This window comes from Heliconius melpomene, chromosome 5 (genome assembly GCF_056956725.1).
Source record: "Heliconius melpomene rosina isolate 202511_hmr_F chromosome 5, ASM5695672v1, whole genome shotgun sequence".
NCBI lineage: Eukaryota > Metazoa > Arthropoda > Insecta > Lepidoptera > Nymphalidae > Heliconius > Heliconius melpomene.
This window is the reverse complement of record NC_140393.1, coordinates 623,597-638,300: the sequence shown is the minus strand read 5'-3', so window position 1 is coordinate 638,300 and position 14,704 is coordinate 623,597. Positions and strand designations below refer to the sequence as shown.

At 32.7% G+C, this 14,704-nt stretch overlaps 2 protein-coding genes across 2 annotated transcripts; one reads left to right on the top strand and one right to left on the bottom strand.

Annotated features, from left to right (window-relative positions):
• Window positions 1-670: 670 nt before the first annotated feature.
• LOC146538763 (uncharacterized) lies at window positions 671-11,628 on the bottom strand. The gene is made up of 7 exons (XM_085185684.1): window positions 11,107-11,628; window positions 8,949-9,147; window positions 6,981-7,111; window positions 6,078-6,269; window positions 5,448-5,822; window positions 4,747-4,882; window positions 671-3,829 (listed from the first exon to the last, which is right to left on the bottom strand). The coding sequence occupies exons 1-7, from the start codon at window positions 11,285-11,287 to the stop codon at window positions 3,469-3,471; spliced, it is 1,575 nt and encodes a 524-aa protein (XP_085041810.1). The 5' UTR covers window positions 11,288-11,628; the 3' UTR covers window positions 671-3,468.
• Window positions 11,629-11,950: 322 nt separating this feature from the next.
• On the top strand, window positions 11,951-13,242 carry RpS26 (ribosomal protein S26). The gene is made up of 3 exons (XM_085185694.1): window positions 11,951-12,109; window positions 12,466-12,643; window positions 13,045-13,242. Exons 1-3 carry the CDS (start codon window positions 12,014-12,016, stop codon window positions 13,209-13,211), a joined length of 441 nt encoding a protein of 146 aa, XP_085041820.1. The 5' UTR covers window positions 11,951-12,013; the 3' UTR covers window positions 13,212-13,242.
• Window positions 13,243-14,704: the final 1,462 nt, after the last annotated feature.

Sequence of the window (14,704 nt, the reverse complement as noted above, 5' to 3'; positions counted from 1 at the left end):
TGACAGAAACAACCACTCACAACCGTCTTAGGGCTATCTTGACACTGGGTTGCTAGTCTAGTCTAATCATCTAGTCTATCTATATTAGAAGAAACTAGGTTTCTCACTCTCTGTAACAGTGTACTGTAAGAAACAGACTGTAAACACAATGGTTATGGGTTTGATTTGACAACTTGGCGGACCGATTTTTTTATTTCTTCGCTCTAGTACAACAAAAACTCGGTGTTGAGTTCCGCCAAACAACACACCTTGTTTCAGAATGGGATGATGTTTGGAGAACGCTTCTGCCTACGCCGCTATATGCGATATACAGCGTGAAATGATTTTTTTTTTTAGCTTCACACTGAAACCCCATACATACATAGCAGGGTAGATAGAAAGAACATGGCAATCTAGTGTTGAGACACTCCGTTACCCAGTTTCCGCCAAACTCTAAAGGCATTGCATATTGAGTGGCGGAAGCAAGGAAATGAAAGTGTTAAATATTTTCATTCCTTCAAGTGGGAATCGAACCCAACACTGTCCCGTTAACGGCTGTCATACGCTTGTGCACTTGCGTCACGACGGCCTACAGTTATTTTGCAAAATGTGAAAACCTTTTTTTATATAATACTTAATGTATACTGCGTATAAGTTAACGCAACAAATTAAACAAAAAGAAAAGCAAAAAACCGGAGAAAATATCGTGTAATATTAAAAAAAAGTGAACAATATAATTTTTAATCTGCAAATACACAGTAATTGTAATGGTTACACAAAATCACTATAACATACTATATAAAAAAATAAATTTACATACTCAAAATATTTTAATTAATACAAATTTTATTAAGGATTTTTTTATATCAAGGTCCCTTTAATTTTATTACATTTCAATTTATATTTACAAAAATCTGATGATAAAAACTAAAATAATAATAATTTGACATACCATTTTTTTAGTCATATTAAATAATTGAAAAAGAAAAAACATTTCACAGTAATTTCTAGTTATATTATAATCTGTATACAACACACAGACTGAAAAAAAAAACAGGCAAAGGGACCAAAATATAAAGCCTATTCAAAATATAAACATTAAAACGTAAAGATTACAAAAAAAATGATATACACAACTCTCGGCACCAACAGAGTATAGCAAACTATTTTTTTTTATTCCAAACTATTTTTAATATAAGCATATTTAATCTATTTTCAGGATGTGGCCATGGTTTAGTTGGTTTTTTATTTTCTTATTAAAATAATATGTAAGTGTTACATATTAAAAGTCAAGAAATATAAAAAACACTTGATTTTGATATTTGATGTCTTCAAGTTTTTTTTTATAATTGTGATCAACAATGATCTTGAGGAATAAATAACAATTTAGAAAAATAAGGGAAAAATAGATACTTGAAAATGTCTTTTTTACCTGTGCGACAAATTTATTTATAAAATAATTGAAAAAAAAAATGTTTTACGTGCTAATTTATATAGATAAATAACGTGGATATGTTACAGATTGGTGAACAAAAATTTTCAAATACATTATTACAAGAACTTAAAAAAACAGCAAAGATTTTTTTTTATAGTTGCAAAATGTTCACTATGAAAAAAATATATATCAACCAAACCCATAACTACCTACCCAATAGCCACATCCACACAAAACAAAAGAAATTACAATTAATACACAACAAATTAAAAAATAATAAGCCGAGCAAAGGCAAAGCACCTGCGACGACAACTAAAGACGAGAGTATTTATATTTATTATCTACACAATATAATATTAATTATTTTTTTTTAATAATTTTCATCAATATAATTGAATTTCTTTACGAAAACACACAAAGATGGCGCGTATGATCAACATTTTAATCTTAATTTAGGGTCAATATATATCACAAATCGTTCATAGCAACGGACTCAAATAATTTTATAATATAAAATGTATAGAGTTCCATTAAACAAGTAATGAATGTGACTTCTTTTAGGGAAATTTTATATTTATTTAATATGTTTCATATATTAATAATGTATTACAGTATTATAATTTATTACTTTATACTAATATTATAACGCTAAAGAGTCTTATTGTCTAAACATGTTTTTTGACAAATTGACCATTCAAAATAAATAATTGAATAAATCAATTGAAACCATTAGTTCTTACGATTAGTAGATTCAACTATACAAACTCTTCACCTTTACAATATTAGTATAGATAAATAAATTAGGATATTATAAGACATAATTAATATACAAATCTCGTAATCAATAAATATAACTTAGCAGTTTCCCATACAGTACAGCAGTACTCTATATCGAGTATCAATTCACCGACAAAACACAATACACATTTGGACTGTCACAAATTGCAGACCTTATAATTTAAATAGTACAGTACAATTTCTAGCAAAAAAGAAAAAAAACACAATCTAATTACTAAATAAAACCAAAAATTTATTTTTTAATTTTATTGTATTTTCTTTTTTTTTTAATGAAAATAACACAGATAAAACAAAAGCTAAATGACATTAGAACAACACATGGACGTATTTAATGTCATATCCACTCTATAATTACTATTAACCCTAGAATAATAAACCAAGCCAAGAATAATAATCCAAGCTCAAAGAATATTACCACTAATTCTAAAAGAATAGTATTTAATTATGTTATTTATTTTATTTCTGTAATTTTGACGTTGTGTTTTTTGTATTTTTGGCGAATCTTTAGTATTAATGGCACTTGTAGGATAGTTTAATATCCTAGGGTCAGTTAATGATTTATATTGACATTGGCGTAATAAATTGTGGTCAACGTCAGACATCTGTGCGCTTTAAAAAAAAAGAAATCAAACCCACTACAAGACCGATGTGAAGCAAACCAGAAGCAAGATAAGACACTTGACGCTATCAACTATAATAATTATCAACAATTTCATTATATAATATGTATATATATATAATACACGGGTGTATTTGATGGAATCTCTTATTTTTAGCAACAACAGCTATATTGTGAAAAAAAAAAGAAACTAAATATTAGAAAATAAAGGAAAATCCGAAAAAAATATATGGAACCCAAATTTTTACAAATCTGTAAATGTCACTACCAAATAACTAAAAACGAGTCACTAAATCCATCAAAATGGACACTAATACACAGTAGGCATAACTAATATTTCAAAAGTGGGATATATATATTATAATGTGTTATTTTTTTGGGAAATAATGTCCTACTAATAATTTCAAAAAAACCTAATAAAATCACAAAACATAAGAACAAATCGGGTTCTAATATATCCGAGGCAGTTAGTTCCAAAAAAAATTAAATTAGTTTTATTTGAATTTCACACAGCCAGTGAAATCAAAACTCTAAAAATTCACAATTTAAACAAAAATAAAACACCAACCGAATTTCCGTACCGAAGAATCACTAAGAAAACTGACATTATACATACAATGGGATCACCAATGGAACACTATATCTCGGGCAGCTTAGGAGCTCTGGGCGCGGGGGCAGACGGAGCACAGGCCTTGTAGTCATATGAGCACCCGTGCGCCTCAGCATACCTGTGCGGTGCACAGAACACTTGCCCGCATCTGCACTTGTGCACCGTCGCTATACTGAGCCTCTTCCTGCACAGTCCACAACGGATTCTCGTTATTTTCTTCTCAACTTTTTCCGTTGCACGGTCCTCGTTGATCTTGTCTATTTTCCGTTGGTGTCTCTCGGAACCTATTTCCAGGTTTCTTGGTGGCTCGTGCCGGGACAGGTCTAGGCCTTCGTCGCTGAGGTGTAAGTGTTCTCGGTTACGGTGGCGGCTTAGCGCTGGCAAGATTCTGTAAAATTGAATTAAAATACTGTTTACTAATGACTGAAACACGGCTTCTCAAGCTTCAATACCTTGTAAATAAATAAATTGTTATTCTAGTGTATAAGCTATAGTATTGTAAAGTTTTATCTAAATCTGTTCAGTAGTTTTTGTGTGAAAGTAAAACAAATATCCATTTTTGACAAACTGTTAAATTTATAATATTAGTAGGTACACTATAAATCTTACAGGTTGTATGTTCAATTCTCTCACTTGTGACAATAAATTGTTTTCATTTCCTAGCTCTTGACATTGTCTTGAAAATTGGGTTATGTGTGGGTAATGGAGGGTCTTAAAACTATGGTCGGGATACAGCGGAAAAAGAACTTTTTGTAGCATAAGAATTCCATTAGTTTCTTTTAGCTTCACAATATATCCCGCTTAGCAGGGTGTAAGCAGACGGACCCTGAGAATGAAGGTTAAGACACGTCGTTCCTATTAAGACATTTCTGTGCCCCACTTTCTGCCAAATTGTGGAGGTGTTGCGTGTTGAGTGGCGGAACTCAACGCTGCGCTTTACCTTATTAAAAACTGATAAGCAATGATAATTTTAGTTATATAATATCGTGAAGTTAAGTTAAATAAGCTGAAATAATTGGAATGAAATGAAATAAAGTAAATTGTTACTGATTTCGAACTATGGCAATGTTTCTATATATTTTTTGTTTATAGGTACCATTAATTTCATTTTTACTGTCAGCCACATTTGTGGTTAATATTATGTTCTGGTTATTTCCTATGTATGAGATTAAACAAATCTATTCAATTTTAAGTAATCTCAATTTTTATAAAAATTTACTACTTGATTTGACACGGGTAGACACAATCAAGTAGTGCATTTTGGGGTAAAACGGGACCAAAATAAGGAAAATCACGGTAAATGACCTATTTCTCTTCAAAGTCTCCAGGTCGGATGTGGAAGAGGAGAACAGCGCGTCCCCGAGCGGCGCCCTGACCGGCAGCGCCGAGGCCGAGCACCAGCCGCCCCCGCCTATGTACACGGAGCTCGACACCAGTGGACCTAATTTATAAATAAATACAGTTACTATATTATACTTTCACGCTCTAACCCGCACATAGCAAGGTAGATAGAAAGAAACCGGTAGTGGTAAAATATTTCGTTGCCATTAAGACACATCAGTTCTCAACTTTACGCCTAATTCTCGGTGGAACTCAAGGCCGAGGGTGCGTTGTTTCAGAGCAAAAAATTAAAATATTAAATACTACTGACCCGCTTGTTGCTTCGCCAGCTTGAACTATACAATTATTTTAAGAAATCACTGTTTTAAGTCCTATTACATTATTAAATACCACCAAAAATATTTTTCTCATATATCTTCCATGTACCTATATATCGAATTTGAATTACGGAAGCTAAAACTGAAGACTCAACTCCTAGAAATTAATAAGGAAATAAATATTTATTTTCTATATCTTACAGAGGTGGAAATCATCACCACACTTAATCAACGAAAACGAGGAAATTAAAAAAATCCTTTCCCCATATGGCAATTGACCTATAAGCATTCAATACAAACACTCAACTACTTCCACACCAATAAATACAATAAAAAAAAACCACAAACCATATTCAGCAGGTATTGGCGCCATATTCTTATTATCCTGCCTCAAGCACTCATCACTGTCCAAGCACTCCTCCAAGATGGCGTCCTCATTTTTCGATTTAACCAATATACTACCGGACAAGGCATCAGACAGCTTGATCCTCTCATCGGGTAATTCTTCTAATGACTGGTTAGAGTCAGTTCTGAGTATGGGCGGTAAAAGTGTATATTTATCGGAGAAACTGCAATCGTATTCATATCTTGTATAGTTCCCGTCGTACAATGGCGTGAAGTCTTCGTAGGTTGTATAGTTTCTTGGGTAATCGTTGGTTTCGTCTAAAAATGGGACGGATAGGGTTTCCTCGCTTCTTGTTTTCTTTATGTCGCGTTTGTCACCTAAAATTTATAGATATTATATACAGGGTTTAGTACCGCCAAGAGCAGTCCTAACCATAGAAGCGCAATCGTGGTACATACCTCTGACAATCTCAATATAGACCTCAGACTTTATTTTTTTTGCACCGCAGAAACAGAAAAAACCGCCTTTTTGTGCTCATGAGGGCCTCGTAAAATGCATCACATAAAAGTTAAGCCTTGCCCTGCTACTGTCCACATTTATAATATTAGTAAGATATATCAATACATCCCCACCTCGCACAACATGCCTCCGCCGCTGCAGGCTCAGTGTCTCCATTCTCCGCCGCAGCTCCTGCATCTTGGTGAGAGTGCGCGCGTTGTCGCGCAGCGCGCCGCCCGCGCCCGCCTCCGCCTCCGCCCCCGCTAGAGCGGATGTACTAGGGCCTGGCTCCGCTTCCGCCTCTGCGAGCTGACGGAGGGAAGAGTCTGGAAATAATGTTTTAGTTATAGGTACTCCAGTTTTTTCAAGTGCGAGTCAGACTCGCGCACGAATGGTTTCATATCTTCCATTATCTTTAGAAACAAGGCGAAATATCAGGTTTGTTGTATTTGTATATGGGTCCCCCTTAAACATTTACCTTATTTTTTAGTATTTGTTACTACAGTGGAAACTGAAATACATCATCTATGAAAAATTATTTAACTATAACGGTTCGTGAGAGACAGCTTGGTAAAAGACACAAAGACAAACAGTGCTCTAAGCGATAAGGTCCCGTTCATTATAACCTAAGCTAAGCCAGCCAGCTAAGCTATAACTTATGCCAATTATACACTTTTATTGTGTAATTTTTATGAAGTAAATTAGGAAATTTCATATATGTTGTAAAATTATAAAATGTTTCCTCTGCCTACCCTATACGTAAAAAAAACACATTTTTTATAACAACATCTATATTTTAGTAACATAAGTTTTATTTCTCCGCTTTGGTAAGAAGGCAAAAACGCGGCGTTGCGTTCGGCCACTCAACACGCAAGGCTTCTAAAATTTGACGGAAAGCAGGGAACGGATCTACCTAACAACATTAAACTTTCTCTATCTACCCTCCAATTTGAAAAAAAGGACCATTTTTATAATAACATCTATATCTTTAACAACTTACATAAATCATTTAAAGTAAAATCTCGAACAATACTCACATTTAGCATGATCCAAAGGTGAATATGTGCCATCTCTGTTCTCACTGACGCGTACTAGGTTGACACGTTCGCCCTCGCGGAACACCAGCACTGTGGCCTTACAGTTGCTGGAGCCCCATTCTGCGTCGTCACTGGAATACAAACGGATAAATATTTCTAAATATTTTTCAGCTTGTACGCTGTAACCCGCATATTGGTATCAGGAACGTAAGTGTTAAGTCACTCCGTTCTCCACTTCACCACTCAAACTTCGAGATTTTGCTTCTTAACAGAGGGAGAAAATGAAAATAATATATTTCCTCAGATAAGAATCAAACTGCCTAAATACTGACATTTTTATCATAATAGGATAAAAATGTCAGTATTCAGTCCTATAGGAAAACAACCGGCAAGGTAAGCCGTTCGTAAAAAGCGCCTCTATATAATATGTACTTTTTCTATTATTTAAAAAACAAAAGACACCCCAGAGAAGAGGAGAAATATTTCTTAACTACAAAACAATATCTTCACAGTTAAGTAATTTATTAAGAAATATAAAACCCGATCTTTATTCGGAAGACGCATATTTTAATAAAAAAATATATAATACCGGAAGCTCAGAACCAAAAGGTTAAATTGTATGGCAATGACATTTCTTGTGGAGACTGGAGATGTCACGTGACCTCACTCACTGTATGTCGATTAATATTAATAACAATTAAATACACTATAATAGTGCAGTCAGAATACGCATGACAAAATAAGTTATAGGTAAGAAAACATTGATCGAAAATTGGGGAGTGCGTAGGGAGCGGAGTGTTTTAAACTGAACATTAGGGTCCCTCTGTCTCTCCTGCGATGTGCGGGATACAGCGTGAGAAACACATAACTATAGTGGAAACCAGAGTCATGGACCTTCAGCGGTACGCTATATACTATATAATCCCGGATAATCCCTATATAGTATATAGGAATTATCCGCGAAGATTTAATCCTGTATATAATGTAATTTTAGATAAGTGAGATTTGATTGAAGGATAGACTTAAAAAAAATCTAAAATAAACGTTAATTCTTATTTATAAAAATACACTTTTAATATGTACACAGTTTGTTTTCCTATTTAATTACATTCGGTTATCGGAATATTGGTTTATCCTTTCTTGTTATTCGAGTTTCTAATGTATTCTTTCTTACAATATTTACTCCAGAATAGTTTAAAAAAAATCATAGAAAATAACAACAGAGATTAAATACCAATACAAAACAGGTGTAACTAATAATTAAAATAAAAAATAAAAACAAATATAATTTAAAACGAGAAACGATCTATTTCAATACGTTATCATTTAACAAAATTGCAATAAAATTTAACCTTCACAGTTAATTGGTATTTTCGTGAGGAAGCAACGAATCCATTGTGTGTCGCAAACGAGATGTCACGCCAGGGAAGTAAACTTTTAAAAAGAACGCTCTTTTTTTATTTACAAAGAGACAAAGGAGATTTGATAAATCTTTTTAATGTGTACGAGTATTTGCTTTAAATAGTTTTTTTACAGCTTCATGCCGTACCCTGTACATAGCAGGGTAGGCGAGGGAGCCTGGGAACTCAGTGTGAAAAGACTCCGTTCCTATTAAGACACCTCCATTCCTTATTTTTCGCCAAATTCTGGAGGTATTGCGTGTTGAATGGCCAAACTCAATGCCGCACTTTGCCACATTACCAGAGCGAGGACATGTAAATATAAAATATTTCATTTTCGCCAGTGGGAAGCGAAGCGAACCTGTAAGCTACGCCTGGCCTCCTTTAAATTATTTACAAAAATTTGATAAATGGAATTTCACTTAAGGGAACACAATATCAAATACGTAAGGAACGGACTATCTAACACTTAACACTAGGTTCCCTCTGCCTTCTCTTTGCATGCGGGATATAACATGAAACAAAAAATAAAATAATTTAGTTCCTATACAAAAATAGGTATACTCACTCATCAGACCTGCGCAGTAACCTGTCAATGTCCCGCCAGGGCTCCGGCGGCGGTAATCTACGTGTGGACACTGGGCCTACGCGGAGCCCTAACACTAAACGTAACTTAGCGCCGTCTGTGATCGAATGCTCGCTGAGAGACAAACCATCGTCCAACTCGCGAAGATTGTATAGCAGGTGCTGTTGCGATATTGGGATACCTGATAATTGAGAAAAATTATATATAAAAAAATAGTTCATATATAAATATTAATATATAAAATGATCTATGAGATATCTATACATAGTATAAAATTGTTATAATTTTTTATCACTATCTATAAATGGAAAATATATGAGCAAATCTATCAATGGGTGCATGTATTAATATTATAGGACCCACAACAATCATTGTTTTTTTTTATTTTTCTTTTAGCATTTCAAAAATATAAATATAAAACTATTAACTTATCCAGAATTTTAATATAAATATAAAAATATAAAGTATATAAATTATCATTAAACTGTTTCATACAGTTCATAATTACTTTTAATAGTTCCATTAAAACTTATATAGCCACAATTATAAATAATAATAATCCATTAAAAAGATTACATCTTGCACATGATCTCATACACTAAGCAACACAAATAAAAATAATTTATTGCTTTTTACGTTACACAAGTGTCACAATGTACTGTTGTACAGATTGAATCATATTGGAGGTACGCCAGATTGTAGCTGACTACTATTAAATACAATTTACAGTCATTGAGCGTACAAAGGTTTTGAGGTAAAAGATTGTTCTCATTATATTTTTCAGACTCATAGCAGCATATAGCAAAGTAGAGTAGTATCTAGTGTTAAGATAATCTGTTCCTCAACCACCATTTTCGAAACTTAACAACACATTTTGTCTGCTTACCGGAGCTACAAAATTTTAATTGCCTAAGTGGGAATGAAACTCAAAAATGACACATTACAGTCAGATGCTGTACTGCTGCATCAAAACAACCTTGACTATTATAAGTGTGCAAAATGAAAACTTAGAATACAAACACAAGCTATTGGATAAAGAGTCTAAATTGAAGAAACTTCATGTTAGTGACAAAACTCATCTCTGCACCGTGCCAACCAAAACAGTAAAATTAATATAATTCCTTTCCCTTCCCACAAGTGGACAACAAACTAGAAAAAAGATTAAATAAAAAAATGTAAGTTTTAAAATTTAAAATAAAAAAGTAAACAGAAAAATTACATGTTTTTATTTTTGTCTGAGCATTATTTTTGTTTTATCAGTGTAGCTCTAACAGAGCAGCTGTTTTGGCAATAGTTCAAAATTTACTTTCATACAAAATTACACAGGCCTTGCATAAAAATTATTGATTTTATATACAAAATACATTTTAAAAACTATTTTTTAGCATGATTCTGTGTTCTGCATATACCAAGCAAAACATTCAATTCCCCTAATTTTGAGACATTAAGCATTGAATTTTTATTTGAAATTTCAAATTTTTGATGGCACTCAACACCACATTGCCTTATGAAAGTGACTCTTTCATTTGATATGAAGGCATTTAAAACAATTTGTATTGAAACAATATTTTTACTGCAACAATATAAATAATCTGAACTTATAACAAAGTTTTCATAAGACAACAAAATACATATTAGGCAAGGTTTTTAAATTTAATTTAAATTCTTAAAAAAATCATCAAATAACAATGTAGAAAAGATAGAATGTTTACTTTAAACAATGTGTCACAACATTGTATGGAACAAAATTAAAATTTATTTGAACAGGAAGTAATTATATACTTGAACAGGAAGTATCAAATATTTAATTTAAATTTAATTATTTGCCTCCAAAACATGTATAATCGTTCTTATTTGTGAACTTTGATCAACACATATGCTTGATCTAAATTCTAAGCAAACACATAACACAAAGAGCAACATAAATGTTATCAAATAAAATGTGTCCATGAAATTACCATAAATTTAAAACAATTTACATATTATTTCACCTATAAGCTTACATTTAATAATATTTGCAAATAATATTTCTTAATTTACGCAGCATGTAGCCACGACATCCTTCTGTTACAATGACGCATGATAAACAAGCTGAGTTCCGCGAACTGATTGTGTAATAATGAAATAGCTTAAAACTCACCTTCTACTCTAAATATCTTGGATTTTATCGCAAAAATGGTGTCCGATGGTGATACAGTCATTTCGAAAGCGGTGCCAGTGAGGGTCTCCACCAGGACTTCCATAGTCGGCTGGCTAGGACCATCCTCCTGGTAGCCCTTCGATCTATTAGAAAGTCTCTCCGGGCATCCATGTTGTGACATTTCACACGCGGTCACTGAATATTAGCTACCTACGCCACATTGCAATAAAAACAATTTTAAAAGCACTTCGTCTTTATCATAAAATGAATAGGACCAATCACTATGCTATGACGACAATGGAATTTTGCGCCACTATGTTACTAGACATTCACTAATAGTTTTAATATGAGTATAAAATAGACGGAAAAAGCTAAACAAATATAATTTATAAATAGTATAGTATTTAGCAACAAAATAATGTTACATGCAACGATTGAATGAAATATTTTTTTTATTAAATTGACGACAGAATATAACAAAATGTTAACGCAAAAAGTATAAATAAATAGATTAAATATGAGTGATGGCAGCTTATTGAATAAAGAGCGAACGAGAAAGAATGGAATGTTTATGGTTTAAACAAGATTTTTTTCTTTATTTTTAATAATTTTGGGCTAAATAGTAGTCATAGCATGTCGGAAATGTATGAATTAAGTACTCGTCGTATATCGTTTCTTAATACTCAACATTCTTAATTTTAAATGACAAATTTCATATGATATGAATGTAACCTTACCATGTTGCCGTCTTAAGCCTATAAGTTTAATTTGAATGAATCTAAAAAGTATTAGAAAATAAGTTAATAAGAAATTTAAACTTATAAATAAATAATATGAATAACAGTATTTCTATTTATAATATGAAAAATATGAAAGCAAATTATATTGAGAAAATAATTAATAATCTATGACCGGAACTTTTTCTTCGTTCATTCTCAGTTGTCTATGTCAAAGTATTCTTTTCCGTGGTTCTTCGTTTACCGTATCGGAGGTTATAAAAATGGTGCGTAACTTTTTAACTAAAACATCTAGTTAATCAATTTTTAAATTGCACTTAAAGTCAAATTACATTAAAATGACATAAATTAATTAAAATATAGTGTAATTTTACATCAACTTTCAGTGAAAATAGCTTTATGAATACGCGTGGTGGTCAGGCATCGACATGTGGCTGTATTAACTAGATCCCTTTTTAACATTTTCATTGCATTTTCCTATTGACGAACTCTCTTTTACCATATATCTTTCGTGTGTTCTCCATCCATGACATTGGCAAAGTGACTGATCAATTGGCACTTTCGTTCCAGAACTAACAAAGGACAACAAAATGTGGTTACATGGTGGTTTATTTCATTTCAGACTCGCAAACGCCGTAATGGAGGACGCGCCAAGCACGGCCGTGGACACGTAAAGGCTGTGAGGTGCACTAACTGCGCCCGATGCGTCCCAAAAGACAAGGCTATTAAAAAGTTTGTGATCAGAAACATCGTTGAAGCGGCCGCCGTCAGAGATATCAACGAAGCCTCCGTGTATGCTTGTGAGTTATAAACAATTTACGTAATTTCTGTTAAAAGTGGTTAATAAATAGTTTAAAATTTAAAAAGTTAACATTATAACCTAATTTTATTTTTTATTGTTAATCAAGATTTTTTTCGTATGAAATATATAAATAATTGCTAATCCATAAGAAAATATAATATTTTGAAAACAAATAGATTTTAAAAAAAGTGTAAGGAATTAATATTATCTCATGATAATTGTAGTGTATGTAATATTAAAATTGTGACTGACATTGAAAAGAACAATTGTTGAGTTAATTGCCGACCCTTCTCAGCAGGTTGGCTGGTACTAGCTTTATATACATTCAATATATTTAAATGATTTATACAAATCATTAGACCAATAATACCTTTTAAAAATTACAAATATCTATTTCAGCATTCCAACTACCCAAGCTATATGCAAAGCTCCATTACTGCGTGTCATGTGCAATCCACAGTAAGGTAGTAAGGAACAGGTCCAAGAAGGACAGGCGTATCCGAACTCCGCCCAAGAGTACCTTCAACAGAGATGCGGCAAGACCGCAAAATGTACAGCGGAAGTAATTTTAAATATTAAAATTATGTAAAAACCCAATTTGTTTGTTTTATTTCATTAGCGATATCTTTTCAACTTCTCAAAAAATGTTACAGGTTGTCCATTGAATTCTATCTTGAGAAAATTAAATAACTACAACCAGTTGTACCCTGGAATACATAATATTTATAGTAATATTCAGAAATCGTGATATAACATTATGACGGCCTCTATATTGTTTTTATGGTTCTTTATATTTTTATACAATTAGATTAATCATGAATTGTTACATCAGTCTGTTCAATATAGTACAACAGGAATTGATAATTTAGATAGTTATATAAAAGCAAAAACAACAACATCCATTTTCTATCTTCTCTTTTTGTTAAGTTGTTTTTTTTATTTTTAGGCTTATTTTGTTGGTTAAAATTCTGCACAGCAGGGTAGGCAATGAGAACCCAATGGTAAGACTGCATTACCTATGTACCAAAATTTCATGATATTGTTTTTTTGAGTTACGAAACTCAACGCTGCGCTTTGTTTTCGTACCATTATACATGTAATCAGGTGACCCGTGCGTTCGTTTGCCTTGTCTTTTTCCATAGAAAAAACAGAGTTAATAAATGTAAATAATTCAGCCACCATTTGCAGTTAAACATTGTACGACTGCACCACGACGACCTCAAAATTTATTAATGAAATGTATCCGGCGATGTTTGAGACAAGCGTGACTTTAAACGAAACGATTGTGGGTTTGATTATCTCCCACTAAAGAGATTTAATCATTTATTATGTAAATTTCCTTGCTCTGGTAACAAGGCAAAACGCGGCGTTGAGTTCCGCTCAACACGCAATGGCTCGAAAATTCATTCGTCTTAACCTATAGTCTTTGTCTAGTCTTGTTTTTGGGCTTGAGACAAAATGTAAATAAAGTTTCTCAGCCTTTTATTTGGTTTTTTATTTCTGTTTAATTTTTGTAGCGAAGAGTTTCCCATATACGTTTCTAGCAGCTACCTGTATAACCTGTATTGTTCTTATATTGTCTTTTCTCTTATTATGAAATGTGGGTTGTAAATAGTAATATTTAGTATTGAAATTTGTTCGATGTTTGAGAATAAGATGCTTCGGTTTTGCGTTTGGGTGTTTTTAGTGATCAACTATTTAAAAAATAGTTATTAAAAGTTAAGAAAATTTGAACCCCGTACCTAACGTGCGATGTCAGATGGACTGACGACCTAGAGGATGCATGAATTGGGAAAGGCCATGTCCAACAGTGGACGATCGATGGCTGTCGATGATGATGATGTTCCAGTTCTAATAAATTTTAAAGGGTTACATAAGTTCTACATTGTTATATACAGTCCTATCAGTCTTTTTTTTTGTCAGGCAAATTTTTTTTTACTAAAATTTCTGGATTGGGCATGGTTTAACTACCTCTACCCTATTTCTAAACCCATGCCTGAAACTAAAATAATGTCGTAAGTGATATTACTGCATTTATTTTAAGGAATAAAAAAAAAGT

Excerpts from the sequence above, each read along its gene's own strand:
- LOC146538763 (XM_085185684.1), bottom strand. The coding sequence starts at position 11,287 with ATGTCACAACATGGATGCCCGGAGAGACTTTCTAATAGATCGAAGGGC. Across the intron at positions 7,112-8,948 it reads TTACTGCGCAGGTCTGATGA|TGACGACGCAGAATGGGGCT; the intron begins GTGAGTATACCT and ends TTTGTATTCCAG. Across the intron at positions 5,823-6,077 it reads GCGGAGGCATGTTGTGCGAG|GTGACAAACGCGACATAAAG; the intron begins GTGGGGATGTAT and ends TATAAATTTTAG.
- RpS26 (XM_085185694.1), top strand. The coding sequence starts at position 12,014 with ATGACCGGAACTTTTTCTTCGTTCATTCTCAGTTGTCTATGTCAAAGT. Across the intron at positions 12,110-12,465 it reads TATCGGAGGTTATAAAAATG|ACTCGCAAACGCCGTAATGG; the intron begins GTGCGTAACTTT and ends ATTTCATTTCAG. Across the intron at positions 12,644-13,044 it reads CGAAGCCTCCGTGTATGCTT|CATTCCAACTACCCAAGCTA; the intron begins GTGAGTTATAAA and ends TATCTATTTCAG.